Source organism: Chlamydomonas reinhardtii, chromosome 15 (genome assembly GCF_000002595.2).
Source record: "Chlamydomonas reinhardtii strain CC-503 cw92 mt+ chromosome 15, whole genome shotgun sequence".
NCBI classification, from domain to species: Eukaryota; Viridiplantae; Chlorophyta; class Chlorophyceae; order Chlamydomonadales; family Chlamydomonadaceae; genus Chlamydomonas; species Chlamydomonas reinhardtii.
In genome coordinates, this window is record NC_057018.1 from 964,338 (window position 1) to 979,070 (window position 14,733).

Sequence of the window (14,733 nt, forward strand, 5' to 3'; positions counted from 1 at the left end):
AGGTGGTTCTGGCCTTGTTTTCGGCTGGGCCGTTTGCTGGGCAGACCCCACCCCACCCCCCTACCTTCCTCTGCCGGGCGGGGCTCCCTGGGGTAGGGTGTTGGCCTTTTGTTTATTGTAGGATTGGGATCACGCGGGCTTTGCGGTAAGGCACCTGTGCGCAGCCGGGGTAGTTAACAGTCCAGCGTTGTCGGTTGCGACCCGCTGGGAACCTGCGGGATTGCGCGGGAGTTGCGAACGTGGCGCGTGGCGTGTTTTAGTTTTGAGAGGATTCCTAAAGCGTGGCAGAAAGTGCCGATAACAGGACTCCTAAAGAGCGGCACAAAGAGCTGAGAACAGGCATCCTAAAGTGCGGCAGGAACCTGTGTTTGCAGGCCCTTTGCTGTATGAGTTTTGGCGGGAAAAGGGATTGATAGTTTCGATGTGTCACAGAAGGATGATTGATGTGTCAGAGAAGGATGATGCCGCCGTCTCGGATGAAGTCAATTGAACGGCGTGCGGGTTGCAGCACTGCGCCGGCGGTCGGGGAGGAGGGTGCCGACGCCTGTGCCCAGTATCCGGGCGACGCAGACGCAAACGCAAAAGGACGGACGGATGGGCTCTGGCGGCTCGGCGTGCGATGGGACAAGGAAGGCAGGTTGGCGGGGACTCGGTGTCAGGTGTCTACGCCCGGGTCTCGTCGAGCGTGTGGCGCAGTAGTGGGCGTTAGTTCGTGTCAGGGGAGGGTTTGTGTACTTGGGCCTCTTGGGACTCGGAGGTTAGTTTGCAGGTCGACGTGCTCGACGCCGGTTGCGTGTGTGGGGGAAGCTGTGCAGCTGTCAGCTGTTGCCAACGACCGAACTCAGGAGGGGCTCCCGTGCTCGCTCAGACCAGCTCAGACTAACAACCAACAAGAACCCGCAACACTTCCCATTTGTGTGTTCACCGTGGTGCATCACCCAAGCGCCGTCCCAAACCCGGGCCCGGGTAGCACGGTATACCATTCTTTCATTTGCGTGTGGCCTGGGGCATCAAAGAGGGTACGGACTACGGAACCGGGGCTGGCCGCCAGGAATCCAGGATGCAGCGACCGACCTGGGTCCTGGGGGCTGGGGCGTACGACGCGGCAGGACTGATTGAGCCGTTGGTCCCGTTAGTTGCCGGGTTAGTTGCCGGGTTAGTTGCCGGGTTAGTTGGGCCCGTACAGGCCATGCAGAGGCCCCGCCCCTGGTCCCGGCCACAAACGAAATGCCGGCCCGCTACTTCGCAAACCGTGCCAGCCTACTTGCGGGCATGCCACGGGCCCAAGGCAGGCGTGCAGGCATGCCATGGGCCCACGGCAGTGCTCGTATCTTCCATCTACGCTGTATAAATTTGCCCCAAATCCGCCGAAGTCGGAGAAATTTGTTGGGGTTTGGGGCCGCGCATCTACGGAGTGTAGACGTTTTGGGCGGATTTGGCACTTTTAGACAGGGAGCGTAGATGTTTGGGGTTTTGAAGTTTTGGGGGGCTTTGTCCCAAGGGAAAAGTTTCTTGGCGTAGGTGGCGCGGGAGGGGTCATCTACGCTGTGTAGACGCCGGGGGCCTCCTATAAAAAGCGCCACCTACAAGATACCGGCACTGACGGCAGTGCCCGTACCTTGTGCAGGCCCTCAGGCCTGCGGCGTCTAACAGAGCGTAGATGCCCCCTCCCGCAGCATGTACGTCCGAAAACGTTTCTCTAGGGCACACGCCCCCAAACCCATGCGCGTGCTGCAGCCAGTCTAGGATGTGGGGCTGGCCGCCGGCACAGGCGCCCTCGGCCGCCCAGGCAAGGAGCTGCACCCTGCGGGACTTCACCAACCTGCCTTGACACTGTCCCATCGCACGCCCAGGCAAGGAGGTGTATGGCTGAGGGTCGTGTCGGGTGTGTACCTAACCCACAGCAGACTGCAGCAGCAGCTGCAGCGCTCATAGGTGGCTGCCTCGCGCCGCGGCGGTGGCTGCAACGGCTGCCAGCTCCGCACGTAGGCGGCGGCCGACGGCTCGCAGTAGCAGCTGCAGCACCTGCAAATGGCCGCCTTGCGCCGCGGCCGTTAGGCGTTGTCATGGAAGGAACAGCCCTCGCCGTGCAGCAGCCGCTCGCAGATCGCGCGCCAGGTTGTCGGCCGCGGCGGCGGCCGTCAGCACCTCCGGCTTCAGGACGAAGCCCTTCAGATTGCCGGCTGCAGAGGCCGACATCAGCACCTCCGGCTTCAGGACGCAGCCGCACTGCGCCAGGGCCGCGTCCAGGCTGGGCGCGTGGCCCGAGGACGCGGCCAGGCACAGCAGCCGCCGCCGCTGGCGAAGGCTGAGCGACCGCCAGGGCTCGGGGCGGCCCCAGTGCGCCTCGAAGGCGGACCCAGGCCACGACGGCGGAATCGTTTGCACCCGAGTCAGAGTGTCGAGCTGGACGTTGGGCGCGGTGGGCGCCGAACAATTTCTGTGTCCGAATTGACATGGGATCAGTATGCACACCACAGCATATGGCATGGGCTGGGTGGGTGGCGCCATGTGCCAGCGCCCGCGCCGCCCGCCCCCCCCGCGCTGCCTCTCACAGGCCCTCCTCACACGGTTGAGCCCCGTGGCTGCCCCTGACTGGTGTTCAGGCGAAAGGCACCACTCCGTGCCCTTCTGCGGGCCCCACGCCGCCGAGGACTACTCACAATCCCCGCAACGAAACAACACAGCTGCAATTTCCCGTCGCATCCAGGGTCAATTAAACCTCCCCTGGTCACAGTCGCAGTTCGTTGCATGAATGCTGCACCAAGCATCTATCATCTGCACATCGTCCATACGATCAGGGGTGCCCCTGAGGAAGCTCATGGACCATGTGCAGATGATAGGTGTTTGATGCAGCATTCATGCGGCGGACTTGTATGATCTTGTCATATCATCTGCACATTCACGGCACCCAGTCCTATTTCAGGGGGGTTCTCACGGGGAGAGGGCGTGGCGAGAGGTGACGAGGGTAACCTCACATGGCAGCCTGCATGGATCCAGTACCCCTAGGGCTCCCCTGACAAAGGTGGACTGCTATTGGCCATATAATACCTCGCGCCCCAATACTAAGCACAGTTGCCTGATATGAGCGACGACAGCACCATCTCTGAATACGAAACTGACACAACATGCTGCTACTGGAAGCGCCTTACTCCCGACCTCATACACAAAATTGCTAGCTGCTTACACCCGAATGAAACAGCATCGGCCCTGAAACTAGTCGATTGCGAAACCGCGTCGGCTCTGCGCGACAACTATAAGACATTATACTTGTCACACAGGCATAGTGACCTATGGAAAGCTACAGGCCAGACCTGCGCGCGCGCGGAAAGGCCCTGGCCTGGGTCTGCCTTCGTGGCGCACTGGAGCCGCCCCGAGCCCTGGCGCTCGCTCAGCTTTCGCCAGCGGCGGCGGCTTCTGTGCCTGGCCGCGTCCTCGGGCCACGCGCCCAGCCTGGACGCGGCGCTGGCGCACTGCGGCTGCTCACTCGTGTTAGAAGTGATGGTGGCGACTGCCGCGGCGGGGAACCTGGAGGGCTGCGAGCGGCTGCTGCGGCAAGAGGGCTGCGTGGTTTACCGGGAAGCGCTGAAAGCGGCGGCGGCGGGTGGCCACCTGCCGACGCTGCAGCTGCTGCTCGCGGCAGCCCATGTACGGAACGTGCCGCACGTGTTTCGTGCCGCTTGCGTCGGCGGCCAGGTCCACGTTGTGACCTGGCTGACCCAGACGTTCGGCAGTACCGGCAGTGGCAGAAGCGCTGGCCCAGACTCTGCAGACGCAGCGGCGGCAGCGGCTGCTGGGCAGGTTGAGATGATGGAGTACCTCCTGAGCCAGCTGTTACAGCCGCTGCTACTGCCTGTGGTGATGACAATGGCACAAGGGAATGACGGGCCTGCAGCTGCAGGGGAGGAGGTGGTGGGGGCGGCGGCTTCAGGGCCAAGCCGGGGCAGTCTGGGCAGCGCGCTCAGCAGCAATCCACTGCCATCAGCACTTATTCCGTGTCCGCCTCAGCCTCGGTCCCAGCCTCAGCAGGCAGGGTCGCCACTGCCGCATCCCCCGCCCCTGCTGCTGACTGCCTCGGGCGCCATCCGGCGGCTGGAGCTGCTTCTGGGTCTGGTGCTAGGCTGCCCACTGGAGGTGCTGCGGCGGCACTACCACTGGCTTGCGAGTGGGGTAGTGCTGCCGACCCATGGGGCGCCGATGGCCGCAGGACAGGGAGCAGCAGCAGTAGCAGAGGTGGAGGCGGAGGTGGACGGAGGCGGTGGGATTGCGGAGGACGCTGCCTTCTTTGTTCCAGGCGACTCACCACTGCGGCGGCGGCGGATGCTGCTGGCTGCAGCCTTCACCAGCCCCACATCTGACTGGGAGGCCAAACTGGACTTCCTACTGTCGACATGGGGGCTGGCATCTGGGCTGGACGCAAGGGCTGCACCTGGCCCCGTTGCCAGTGCTGGTGTCCCAGCATTGCGACATTACCCCAGGACTCCCCGACCTGAGCTGACGCAGCTCGCCGAGCAGTGTCTTGCAGTGGGCACCGATGATGTCTACGAGGTGGCATGGATTGACCTGGCAGCCCGGCCTGACTTCCTGGCGCGGCTGCAGTGCCTGCGGGCGGCCGGGTTTGAGTTCAACCACGTAATGCTCGAGCTGGCAGCAGAGGCTGCTCAGCCGGAAGCTTTGGCATACCTGTGGGAGGAGTGTGGAATGGGGACCCAAGGGTCAGCCCCCAGTGCCGACATCCTGGCGACCTACTTCCTGCATGGCTGCGCCCGGTTCAGCCATGGGGGCAGCTGGGGTGTGAGTAGCGGGATATCTGGCACGGCGGGTGGCGCAGCAGGTGGTGTGGCGCGGTCGCGTCGGTGCCTCCAGATGCTGCGGCTGTTGCGGGATTGGGGGGCCGTGTTCACGGCTTCACATGTCACCCAGGCAGCAAGGAGTGCCGCGCCAGAGGAGCTGGTACCATGGCTGCTGCAGGAGGTGGCAGCACACAACGGGGAGGACACAGACACACAGCAGCAGCAGGAGGAGGAAAGGGAAGCCTGCAGCAAGGCGTTTCAAGTAGCAGCAGTGCACAGCGGCAGCCTGCCAGTTCTGCAGGCACTACGGGCGCGTGGTGCGGCAGTGTGCTTGAAGTCGGTGGCATTTGGCGGCAGCGAGGAGGCGCTGGAGTGGGCGGCGGCGGAGCTGGAGGCAGAGGGCAAGCTGCAGGTGTGTGCGGGTGGGGTTGGCTTGAGGCGGTCCAGGGTACAGCACTGTAATGTTGTAACGAGTAGAGGGCAAGCGCTTGGGAGTGCGGGACAGCAAAAGATGCAAGTCAGCCTACTGCCTACACGTGTGGTTTGGGTAGCTTCCCGGGTGCTGCCGGTGTGCACTGCTGCTAGCTTTTGCCTGTATGGTTAGATTTGTTCTGTCACATCACACTTGTCACATATCTGTCAAGTGACCATGCCGCCTCCACCACTCCTTTGACTTAATTAGCATCTTGCTTCCCCCCAACCACCACCTGCTTCCCACATGCACATCAACACCTATGCGTCGCAAGCCCCTGGATGACATGGAAGCCCGCCGAGTAGCAGACTCTGGCAACCATGCGGCAATGGAGTGGCTGCGGGGCCGCGGCCTACTGCCACAACGGTTATAGCGAGCTACTCCTTGCAACTAGGCAAGCAGTAAAGGAATTGAGCAATGTGGCCTTGGTGCAGGGCAGGAGTGACTGATGATGAGGTGCAGCAGTGCACATGCTTGGGAAAGGCTGCTTGGACAGGCCAGGTTTGTGGACTTGTGGTACTGAAAACTGCCACAAAATTTGGATGCATTAGCAATGCAGTGAGTGGTAAGGTGGTTTGCAAGATGCATGGCATTGCAGCATAGGGTACTGGAAGTGTGACTGGCCGTTGCTGGCGAAGGAGCGGGGTTGGAAGGGATGTCAGGTGAGGTGCTGGGAGGCCCCTGCTGGTGGAGGAGTGGGATGTGGTGGGAAGCGGAGTCGGTGTGGGGAGTCTGGGCGTGTCTGGTGCACACCAGGTGTGCCTGTTGGTATTATCGTGAGGAGCGTAGGACATTGTGGAGATGAGCTCTGGTACCGGGAGAAAGGACGCGAATGCGAACGGTGCTCGCCAGGTGCAGTGCAGGCACGGATGGAAGAGACGCGCACCGGGGCCAGATAGTGCGGTGACGGTCATCGGTCGGCAGAAGGTGAATTTGCAGGGTGGCTTCATGAACTTATATCAATAGAATATTATGTATTACCATATGATCAGACATCCATTTTGACTTTGCTAAGCAGCTCTGATACTCAATTTAGACGGCGGCGGCCTCGGGCGCAAAGGCGGCTGAGATGCAATCGATTGGCCTGGACCAGCGCACAGCCCAAGTTGACGGCCTCAAGCATGGGCAATACGATTGCGGGTAGGGCGTGGCAAGTGCCGCAGACGCAGCAGCAAGCGCTGCTGCCCCGTTGCGTTTGTTTCACGGGCGAGCCTGGCCCGGCGCTGCGCGGCGTTGTGAGCATGTGGTGGCCGGGGTGGGGTTTGGGCACGAGTTGAGCGGGTGTAGCTTGCGTCGTGAAACTTTTCGCAGCACGCGCTGCCGCCCGTGGTTGCGGGGGCGATGGTGGGGCCCGGCCCGGCGTCGCCGGAGGGTGCGCGGCGTGTGTCCGTGGGGTGGGCGGGGACGGTGGTGGACAGGTCGATTGAGCGGAATTAGCTCAGTTGGGAGAGCGTTAGACTGAAGATCTAAAGGTCGCTAGTTCGATCCTGGCATTTCGCACGCTGATATAGCGTCCCGAGACCAGCCCTGAGAGGGGACTGAACTACCCGGACACCGGGGAAGAGTTTTGGCCCCAAGGGAACCTCGGGCTCGCGAGCGGTGACACAGCTATGGTGCGGCCAGGGTGCGATTGCTGCCGGAGAGCGTGACAGGCCAGGAAAGGAGCGGTACAGGAGGAAGGCGGACATAATGAACACCAAGGAACATGAGGAGTGCCAACGGTAATGCATCAGGCCAGGCGAGAGGGAAGTAGGCATGGTAAGCATCACCTGAAGCACAGGCATAGAAGAGTACACACAAATGGGACACGCATGCTTGACCTGGCTGTTCGACAGCATACGGGCATTCATGTCAGATTACTTTGCCCCGCACTGCACCGCGGAGTGTTGATCTCGGCTACAAAAGCAGTATAGGTGCCCGGAGCGCTTCACGCGACCGCGCGCGGTCAGGAATCATGTCTGGCATCATAGGCATCCCGGCGGTCGGCGACCGTCGCGCAGGCCGCAGAATGCTCATTTGACTCCAGATCAAGTAAGTGAGCAACTCATAGGCTGCGCCAGGTGCGAGCAGGGCGCCGCCTGGGCGGCAAGCCAGGGAAACTCCAACATGTATCCTTTCATCTTCATACATGATATCACATGTGCCTATACTGCATTGCAATGGCTAAGGCACAGAATGGGTCAACCTGCAGACTTGAGATCCACGTAAGTTCCAAAACGGCGCTGCTGCAGCCGCGGCCCGCGGTATACTGCGAATCAGGCTCCTGCGACTCTTTTGATAGTGCCTTTATCGAATGCACTAACAGTTGGAGCTCGCGGATGCCCTCACCAAAGCTCGGCGCCTCGGCCCCGCCGCCGCCAACGCCTATCCACATAGCAAACGCATAATTCTATAGCAGTGACATGTATGCTTCTGCAGCTTGCCGGGAGAGAGTTGAGGCTCAACAGCCGGATGGCAATGATGCCAGACATGATTCCTGAGTCGCGTGAAGCGCTCCGGGCACCTATACTAGCGCTTTTGTAGCCGAGATCAACACCCCACGGCACATTGCGGGGCAAAGTAATCTGACATGCATGCCCGTATGCTGTGGAACAGCCAGGTCAAGCATGCGAGTCCCATTTGTGTGTACTCCTCTATGCCTGTGCTTCAGATGATGCTCACCATGCCTACTTCCCTCTCGCCTGGCCTGATGCATTACCGTTGGCACTCCTCATGTTCCTTGGTGTTCATTATGTCCGCCTTCCTCCTGTACCGCTCCTTTCCTGGCCTGTCACGCTCTCCGGCAGCAATCGCACCCTGGCCGCACCATAGCTGTGTCACCGCTCGCGAGCCCGAGGTTCCCTTGGGGCCAAAACTCTTCCCCGGTGTCCGGGTAGTTCAGTCCCCTCTCAGGGCTGGTCTCGGGACGCTATATCAGCGTGCGAAATGCCAGGATCGAACTAGCGACCTTTAGATCTTCAGTCTAACGCTCTCCCAACTGAGCTAATTCCGCTCAATCGACCTGTCCACCACCGTCCCCGCCCACCCCACGGACACACGCCGCGCACCCTCCGGCGACGCCGGGCCGGACTCCAAGCTAATTCCGCTCCATACCCCCATTCGACCCCGCCCACCCCACGGACACACGCCGCGCACCCTCCGGCGACGCCGGGCCGGGCCCCACCATCGCCCCCGCAACCACGGGCGGCAGCGCGTGCTGCGAAAAGTTTCACGACGCAAGCTAACTCGTGCCCAAACCCACCCAAACCCCACCCCGGCCACCACATGCTCACAACGCTGCGCAGCACCGGGCCAGGCTCGCCCGTGAAACAAACGCAACGGGGCGGCAGCGCTTGCTGCTGCGTCTGCGGCATTTGCCCACGCCCTACCCGCAATCGTATTGCCCATGCTTGAGGCCGTCAACTTGGGCTGTGCGCTGGTCCTGGCCAATCAATTGCATCTCAGCCGCGTTTGCGCCCGAGGCCGCCGCCGTCTGCCCTGTCCGCCGTGCGCCTTCCGCCGACACGCCCCACGTCACCACGTGCGTGGCCAAGCCTGAGCGCCAGCCGTCCAAGCTTTGAGACTTTGACTGCAACTCACAACGTGCCTTCCTGGTGCCGCGCATAGGCGTTGGTTGCTGGGTCTGTTGATGTGTCCGGTATCCTTCCTGATGGGACTTTGCGCTGCACCGCACGCTCCGGCGTTCCCTCATATTATTGACGTGCATTGCGGAACAATCGCGTACGTAGGCCAGAGCGGAAGGCGGAGTGGGCTTGCAGGCGGCACGAGAGCAGGCAGTCAGTGGCGCAAGTTGCGAATTCACATGTTACCTCGTAACCGACGGTCAACGCTCATCTCTTGTAGCGTGCCTGGGGAGCCTTGACTCAGCCGTCCAAGCGGTGACAGTTTGACAGGCCCGCCGTGCAGCCCCTGCGTCGCCCCTAGCGGCACACAATTGCGCACCGAGTTCGTACAGTGGTGGTGATGCGTGAGCGGTACCGTAGTGGCAGGGGCCTCGGGTCTTGGGGAGCAGACCAGGGACGGCACGACAGGGCAAGAGAAGCAAGGAGCTAATGTAGCTGAGTCGCGAGAAACGAGTTACACCCAGCCCAGGCACCAGTGAGGGAATGAATGGCACGACCTAGCCCCCAGGATAGCGAGGACGTCACCTACTCACCATCTGGCACCATCCATACAGTGCAGGTGCAGGTGCTGGTGCAGTGCTGGTGCAGTGCAGATGCAGTGCTGATGCAGTGCTGATGCAGTGCAGTGCTGGTGCTGGTGCAGTGCAGGTGCAGGTGCAGTGCAGGTGTCACGCCCTATGATATGACACGCACTGGACGTTTCGTGTGCCTGACGGCGACTCTTGAGAGACCTGGGAGACGTTCCCCTCTTCCCACACGCCAAAGCCACACCCAAATCACTCATTTACACGATATTGAAAATGCTTGAAAAAACGCAACACGATATGAAAGGTCACGACACAGGTGCATTTGCACGGTTCGGCCGGTGCAGCCCATGCGCTGGCTCCTACTGCTCTCCGGGGTCTACGCAGCTAATGTAATAACTGCGCAACTAACGTAATAGCGCCTTTGCTGGGTGGAGGCCACTACCATAGCAGAGAGTAACAACAATCATATTACAAGCAAAGTGCAGGAAGAAGGAAAGGAAAAAGCGCACGAGCACATCTCGAGTAGGAAGAGGTAACAATGCCCCCATGCGCAGGAAGCGCTGCCGCCACCAGCCCGCAACACAAGTCGCGGCACTATGCGCATCACGCACTCTTCACGTTTCGCGCAATCAAAAAGGTTTAGCTTTAAAAGAGTATATTGCAAGATAAGATTCACACGCACGCCCGGATGTGACAGCTACAGCATGTAGCACCGCCTCGAGTCTCTATCCGCATACACGCACCAGCAGGACTCGCAGCTGAGCCCACAGCTGTAGCTGAGCCCACAGCTGAGAATATCGGTTTCGTGCATTCACTCGTGGGACCTTGCCAAACCCCAAACACCCCATGTCGTGAGAGCCGCACGCGCGCACACACACCGGCGGCAACCCGCCGCATGTAAGCGCCGCCAACACAATCATCACGCATGTCAAATTGTCAAGGAATGCTCACGTTTATCAAGTCAATGGGCAAGCACGGTCCACAGTCGCCGCACGTGGGAACGTCAATAGGAGAGCCTAAGAGTCAGGCACGCAGTGCTGATTTGGGTCAGGAGGGGAGTAAGGTACGGTTGGCATGTATTAGTCAGTAGGGGGTCACAATCACAGGGGGTCACACACACACAATCGACGCGTCCAAACACACTTCATTAAGTCACAGTCACGCGGGCGCTTCACAAACAGCAGCAACACGACGCGACACCAAACATATGAATAGCATTGAATACCCCATACCTTACACACGCGTCGTCTCCCACACCAACCCGCATGAATCATGCAAAGCTGACACGCGCACATTTGCCCTTGCAGCAGCAGGCCTTCGCATGGAGTCTTTCCATGTGCGCCAATCAGTTCAGGCGAACCAGAGCCAAGGCCGAGGCCGACGCCCTAACCCTCAAACCGCCGCCCCTTGCTTCGCCACGCATGGCCTGCGTGCAACAGCCCAGCCTCGCAACCCACGCATTCACCAGTCACACACCACACACACACGCATGGTGCTAGCCTGCCTATTCCAGTGCCGTGTTCGTGGCCACAAGTCCCAAGGAGGCGTCTACTCGCCCTTCTTAGCATCCTCCTTCTCCTCCTCCTCCCCGCCCTCCGCCTTGCCGCCGTCCTCCTGCTCGCCCTCACCAGCCCCAGCCGCCGCCGGCTCCGCCTCCCCATCATCCGCCGGCTCCGCCTCCGCTTCCGCCTCCGCCCCTGCCGCCTCCGCGCCCTCCTCTTTTCCCTGCTGCTCCTCCCCGCCCTCCGCGGCGCCCTCCGCGGCGGCATCCTCCGCCGCCGCCTCTTCCCCGCCCTCGCCCTCGCCCTCACCAGCTGCTTCCACCGCCTCAGCCGCCTCATCGTCCTCAGCCGCCTCCGGCTCATCACCGTCAGCCGCCGCCGCCTCACCATCAGCCGCCTCCGGCTCAGCCTCAGCCGCCGCCTCAGCCGCCGCCTCGCCGTCGCCCTCCGCTTCCGCAGCGGCCTCATCCGCTGCCGCCGCCTCGCCCTCGTCATCCGCAGCGGCCTCCTGCTCTGCCTCCGCTTCACCCTCGTCAGCCGCTGGTGCCTCCTGCTCCGCCTTCTCCTCAGCCGCCGGCTCCGGCTCCGCCTCCGCTGCCTCGGCCTCCGCCTCCGCCTCCGCCTCCGCAGCAGCACCCTCTTCATCTCCCTCCGCAATGGGCTCCGCAGCCGCTGCTGGTGCCTCCTCCGCCTCCGCCTCCTCCTCCTCCTCCTCCTCCTCGGCCGCTGCCGCCGCCGACTTCTCCGCTGCTGGCGCGTTCACCTCGCTCGCCTTCCTCGACGGCGCCCTGCTGCCAGCACCGCCCGCCGCCTCCACGTTCGCACCGCTCGCCTTCCTCGACGGCGCCTTTGATGCTGCTGCCGCCACGGCCTCCACACCCGCCGCGCTCGGCTTGCGCGATGGCGCCTTGCTGCCTGCACCGCCCGCAACCGCCGCGCTCGCATCGCTCGCCTTGCGCGACGGCGCCTTCGCCTCAGCCGCCTTCGCAGCGACCGGCTCCGGCTCCGGATCCTGCTCAAGCTGCTGCTGCTGCTGCTGCTCCTGCTCCTCCTCCTCCTCGGCCGGCGGTTCGTATGCGGCCGCGGCGGAGGCGGATCGCGCCACAGGCGACTCCATCTGCGGCGCATCATCGTCTTCCTCGTGCGCGCCGCCGCTGCCGCCGCCGCCGCCCTCCGGAATCGCCGCCATGTGCCCCTCCGCCGCCGTACCTGCGCCGGCGGCTTCCGCCGCCGCCAGCTCAAACACCTCGGCTCCGCCGCCCTTGCCGCCCGCGCCGCCCTTTCCAGCGCCGCCGCCCTTCTCCTTGCGAGTGGGCGGCGGCACGTTTATGGGCACGCCTTCGTCGCTGAAGATGAACGGCGACACCGCGCGATCCACCAGCTTGCCGTGACGGGCCACGTGCGCGCCGGGATGCGCGCCGCTGCCGCCGCCAGCGCCGCCGCCGCCGCCACGGTTTCCGTGCACAGGCGCCCTGGTGGCGGTGACAGTGATTGAGCCGCCCGCAAGTCGCGGCTTGGCACCCGAGGGCGGCGCGGGCCTGTGCCCGCCGGCGCCAGTGGCAGCCACGGTGAGCAACGTGGCTTCGGCGCCAGGGGAGTCGAGACCAGTGGCGGCTGCGGCGGCGGCGGCGGCGTTGCCGCCGCCGCTGTACTGGCGGCGCGGCGGGCTGGAGCCGCCGCCGGGAGCGCGGCCGGAGATGGCCCGGCTGCGGGTGGGGCTGGCGGGGCCGTGGGAGGGCTCGTCGGGCTCTTCGGGCTTGGGCGGGGGCTTGACTTGGACCTGTGCGTTCGTGCGTGTGCGTGTGTGTGTGTTTTGTGTGTGGTGTGGCGCAATTGTGGCGTTCCTGCAGCTTAAGGCGAGGGAGTTGCGCGATTGCTAAGAATGTGGTTCCGTCGTGCGGGGGTGTGGAAGGTAGAGGGAGCTTGTGCAGGATAGCCCAAGGGCGGAGGGGCCGCGGCACGACATGACATTTGCTTAATGCCTACGCCCGAACTTACATGGACGACGGCTTCCCCGCCCCCCCCCCCCCCACCCCACCCCACACACATACACTCCGTTGTCACACTCCGTTGTCAGGGCATAGGCCACGTCCTCCCCGCTCCATTGCATTGAGTTCGGTTTAGTTGGGGCTGGTATCTACAACCCCTCCTCCCTCCCCTTCCTCCCTCCCCTTCCTCTCCCTCCCCTTCCTCCCGTGTTGCTCACCTGCCCTGACATGATCTGGTGCGGCCGCACCAGCTTGTTCCGCGCCTCCCCCTCCTCGTAGGCGCGCTTCTTCTCCGCCTCCAGCTCCGCCTGCTGCTTCTCGTACTCCTCCTGATGAAGTGGTGGTGATGAAGTGGTGGAGTGGGAGGAGGCGGGAGGAGGGGAGTGATGGCCAAACTATACACACAGCACACACACACACACACTCTCTCTCTCTCTCTCTCTCTCTCTCTCTCTCTCTCTCTCCCCACCTGCAGTTTGAGGTGCAGGGGCTTTGCGGCCAGGAATCGGCCGATGGCACCCTTGGCGGCCTCCTCAGCCTTGGCGCGCTCCTCAGCCAGCTTGGCAGCCACCTCGTGCTGAGAGGCGAGGCGAGGAGAAGGAGTGGGGGGGGGGGGGTGTTACATTCATGATTACTGAAGGAAGTGGTAGACGGGGTGGGGAAGAGGGGAGCATAGAATTACTAAGCGGTTGGGCTGCGTGACCAAGGGGCCAACGAGCTCGGGGGAGAGGGGAGAGGGGAGGAGAGGTTATAAATATACCAGCCCAAACTAAACCGAGCCCAAGGAGGAGGGGGGTCCCAGGAATGACGAGTGAGAAAAGGCAATGCTGAAAGGGGCGGGGTGGGGGTGGGTGGGTGGGTGGGTGGGCGATGGGGGGTGCGAGGGTGCAGGTGGTAGCCGGGAGGAGGGTGAAGGGGGGGGAGAGCCGTTCACGTGGAGGGGGAAGGGACTGGAGGGGAGGTTAGGGTTTGCCAGCCACCTCGTGCTGAGCGGGGAGGAGGCGGTGGAGACGGTGGAGACGTTAGGCGGCTGGGGTGCGGTACCAAAGGGGCCACGCGGTACCGTGTGCAACAGGCCTCGGGCTGGGATGGGTGTGCGCGAGGTGGGTGTTTGCGGGGGTAACTCTCGCTCGCTTACTCGCCCCTCTCTCACTTGCTTTGGGCTCGGGAATGAACTACCCCCCTCTCAACGCCTGCAGCGCTACTGTCACCTTACGGGGTTGGCTAAAGAGCTAACCCCCTCTCTCTCAACCCCCTCTCTCTTAACCCCCTCTCTCGCTCGCTCGCTCGCTCGCTCGCTCGCTCGCTCGCCCCTCTCACACACCTGCTTGGCAATGCGCTCCCGGATGGCCAGCCGCCGCGCCTCCAGCCTCGCCTGCTCCTCCTCCTTGCGCCTGACCTCGTCAGCCTGTTGAAGGAGGGTGGTAGACCGGGTGGTTGGGCGGGGGGTTGGGGGTTGCAAGGATGTTTGGAAAAGCGGTACAGGATGCACTGAAGACTGCAGACGACGGGGGGGGGGCTTGCAAATACCAGCCCGAAGTAAACCAAACCAAGCTAAAACGAGCGGAGCACAGGTAGCCAGACCATAAGCAGCGGGACGAAAAGCAGAAGTAGCATCAGCAGTAGCGCCAGGAGTAAGGAACGCAACACGATTGGATTGTGCCGCCCTCAGCCACAACCCCTGACTCCTGTGACCGGCTTAGTGTCGTCAATCCGCCCCGGTCCGCCCTTGCCCTCCCACGCCCCTTTCTGCCCGCCGCTCCTCGCTATTCCCACACCCCTCCCTGCCTCCTCCGCCTCCGCCCCCCTCCCTCCCCTCCCTCCCCTC

At 62.8% G+C, this 14,733-nt stretch overlaps 4 protein-coding genes across 5 annotated transcripts in view; 2 read left to right on the top strand and 2 right to left on the bottom strand.

The window, feature by feature from the left end:
• CHLRE_15g639150v5 (uncharacterized protein) overlaps positions 1-914 on the top strand; it is a 13,452-nt gene extending 12,538 nt beyond the window's left edge. For both annotated transcript variants that reach the window (XM_043070605.1, XM_043070606.1), the window contains one exon: positions 1-914. This exon is cut by the window's left edge and continues 559 nt beyond it. The gene's annotated coding sequence lies outside the window, so the exon portion shown is untranslated.
• Positions 915-3,072: 2,158 nt separating this feature from the next.
• Positions 3,073-6,574, top strand: CHLRE_15g639134v5 (uncharacterized protein). Its single transcript, XM_043070603.1, has 2 exons — positions 3,073-5,205; positions 5,540-6,574. Exons 1-2 carry the CDS (start codon positions 3,502-3,504, stop codon positions 5,636-5,638), a joined length of 1,803 nt encoding a protein of 600 aa, XP_042916486.1. The 5' UTR covers positions 3,073-3,501; the 3' UTR covers positions 5,639-6,574.
• Positions 6,575-7,006: 432 nt separating this feature from the next.
• CHLRE_15g639136v5 (uncharacterized protein) lies at positions 7,007-9,282 on the bottom strand. Its single transcript, XM_043070604.1, has one exon. The coding sequence runs from the start codon at positions 8,867-8,869 to the stop codon at positions 8,630-8,632; it is 240 nt and encodes a 79-aa protein (XP_042916487.1). The 5' UTR covers positions 8,870-9,282; the 3' UTR covers positions 7,007-8,629.
• Positions 9,283-9,330: 48 nt separating this feature from the next.
• The window catches only part of CHLRE_15g639100v5 (uncharacterized protein), an 8,482-nt gene continuing 3,079 nt past the window's right edge, over positions 9,331-14,733 (bottom strand). Inside the window, exons 5-8 of the mRNA XM_043070602.1 lie at positions 14,230-14,313; positions 13,375-13,482; positions 13,124-13,234; positions 9,331-12,697 (exon numbers count right to left, since the gene is read on the bottom strand). Coding sequence (XP_042916488.1) covers positions 10,964-12,697; positions 13,124-13,234; positions 13,375-13,482; positions 14,230-14,313 — 2,037 coding nt within the window. The 3' untranslated portion in view covers positions 9,331-10,963. The remainder of the gene's footprint in view (positions 12,698-13,123; positions 13,235-13,374; positions 13,483-14,229; positions 14,314-14,733) is intronic.

Coding starts and splice junctions, on each gene's coding strand:
- CHLRE_15g639134v5 (XM_043070603.1), top strand. CDS start 3,502: ATGGTGGCGACTGCCGCGGCGGGGAACCTGGAGGGCTGCGAGCGGCTG. Junction 5,206..5,539: donor AGGCAGAGGGCAAGCTGCAG/GTGTGTGCGGGT, acceptor ATGCGTCGCAAG/CCCCTGGATGACATGGAAGC.
- CHLRE_15g639136v5 (XM_043070604.1), bottom strand. CDS start 8,869: ATGCGCGGCACCAGGAAGGCACGTTGTGAGTTGCAGTCAAAGTCTCAA.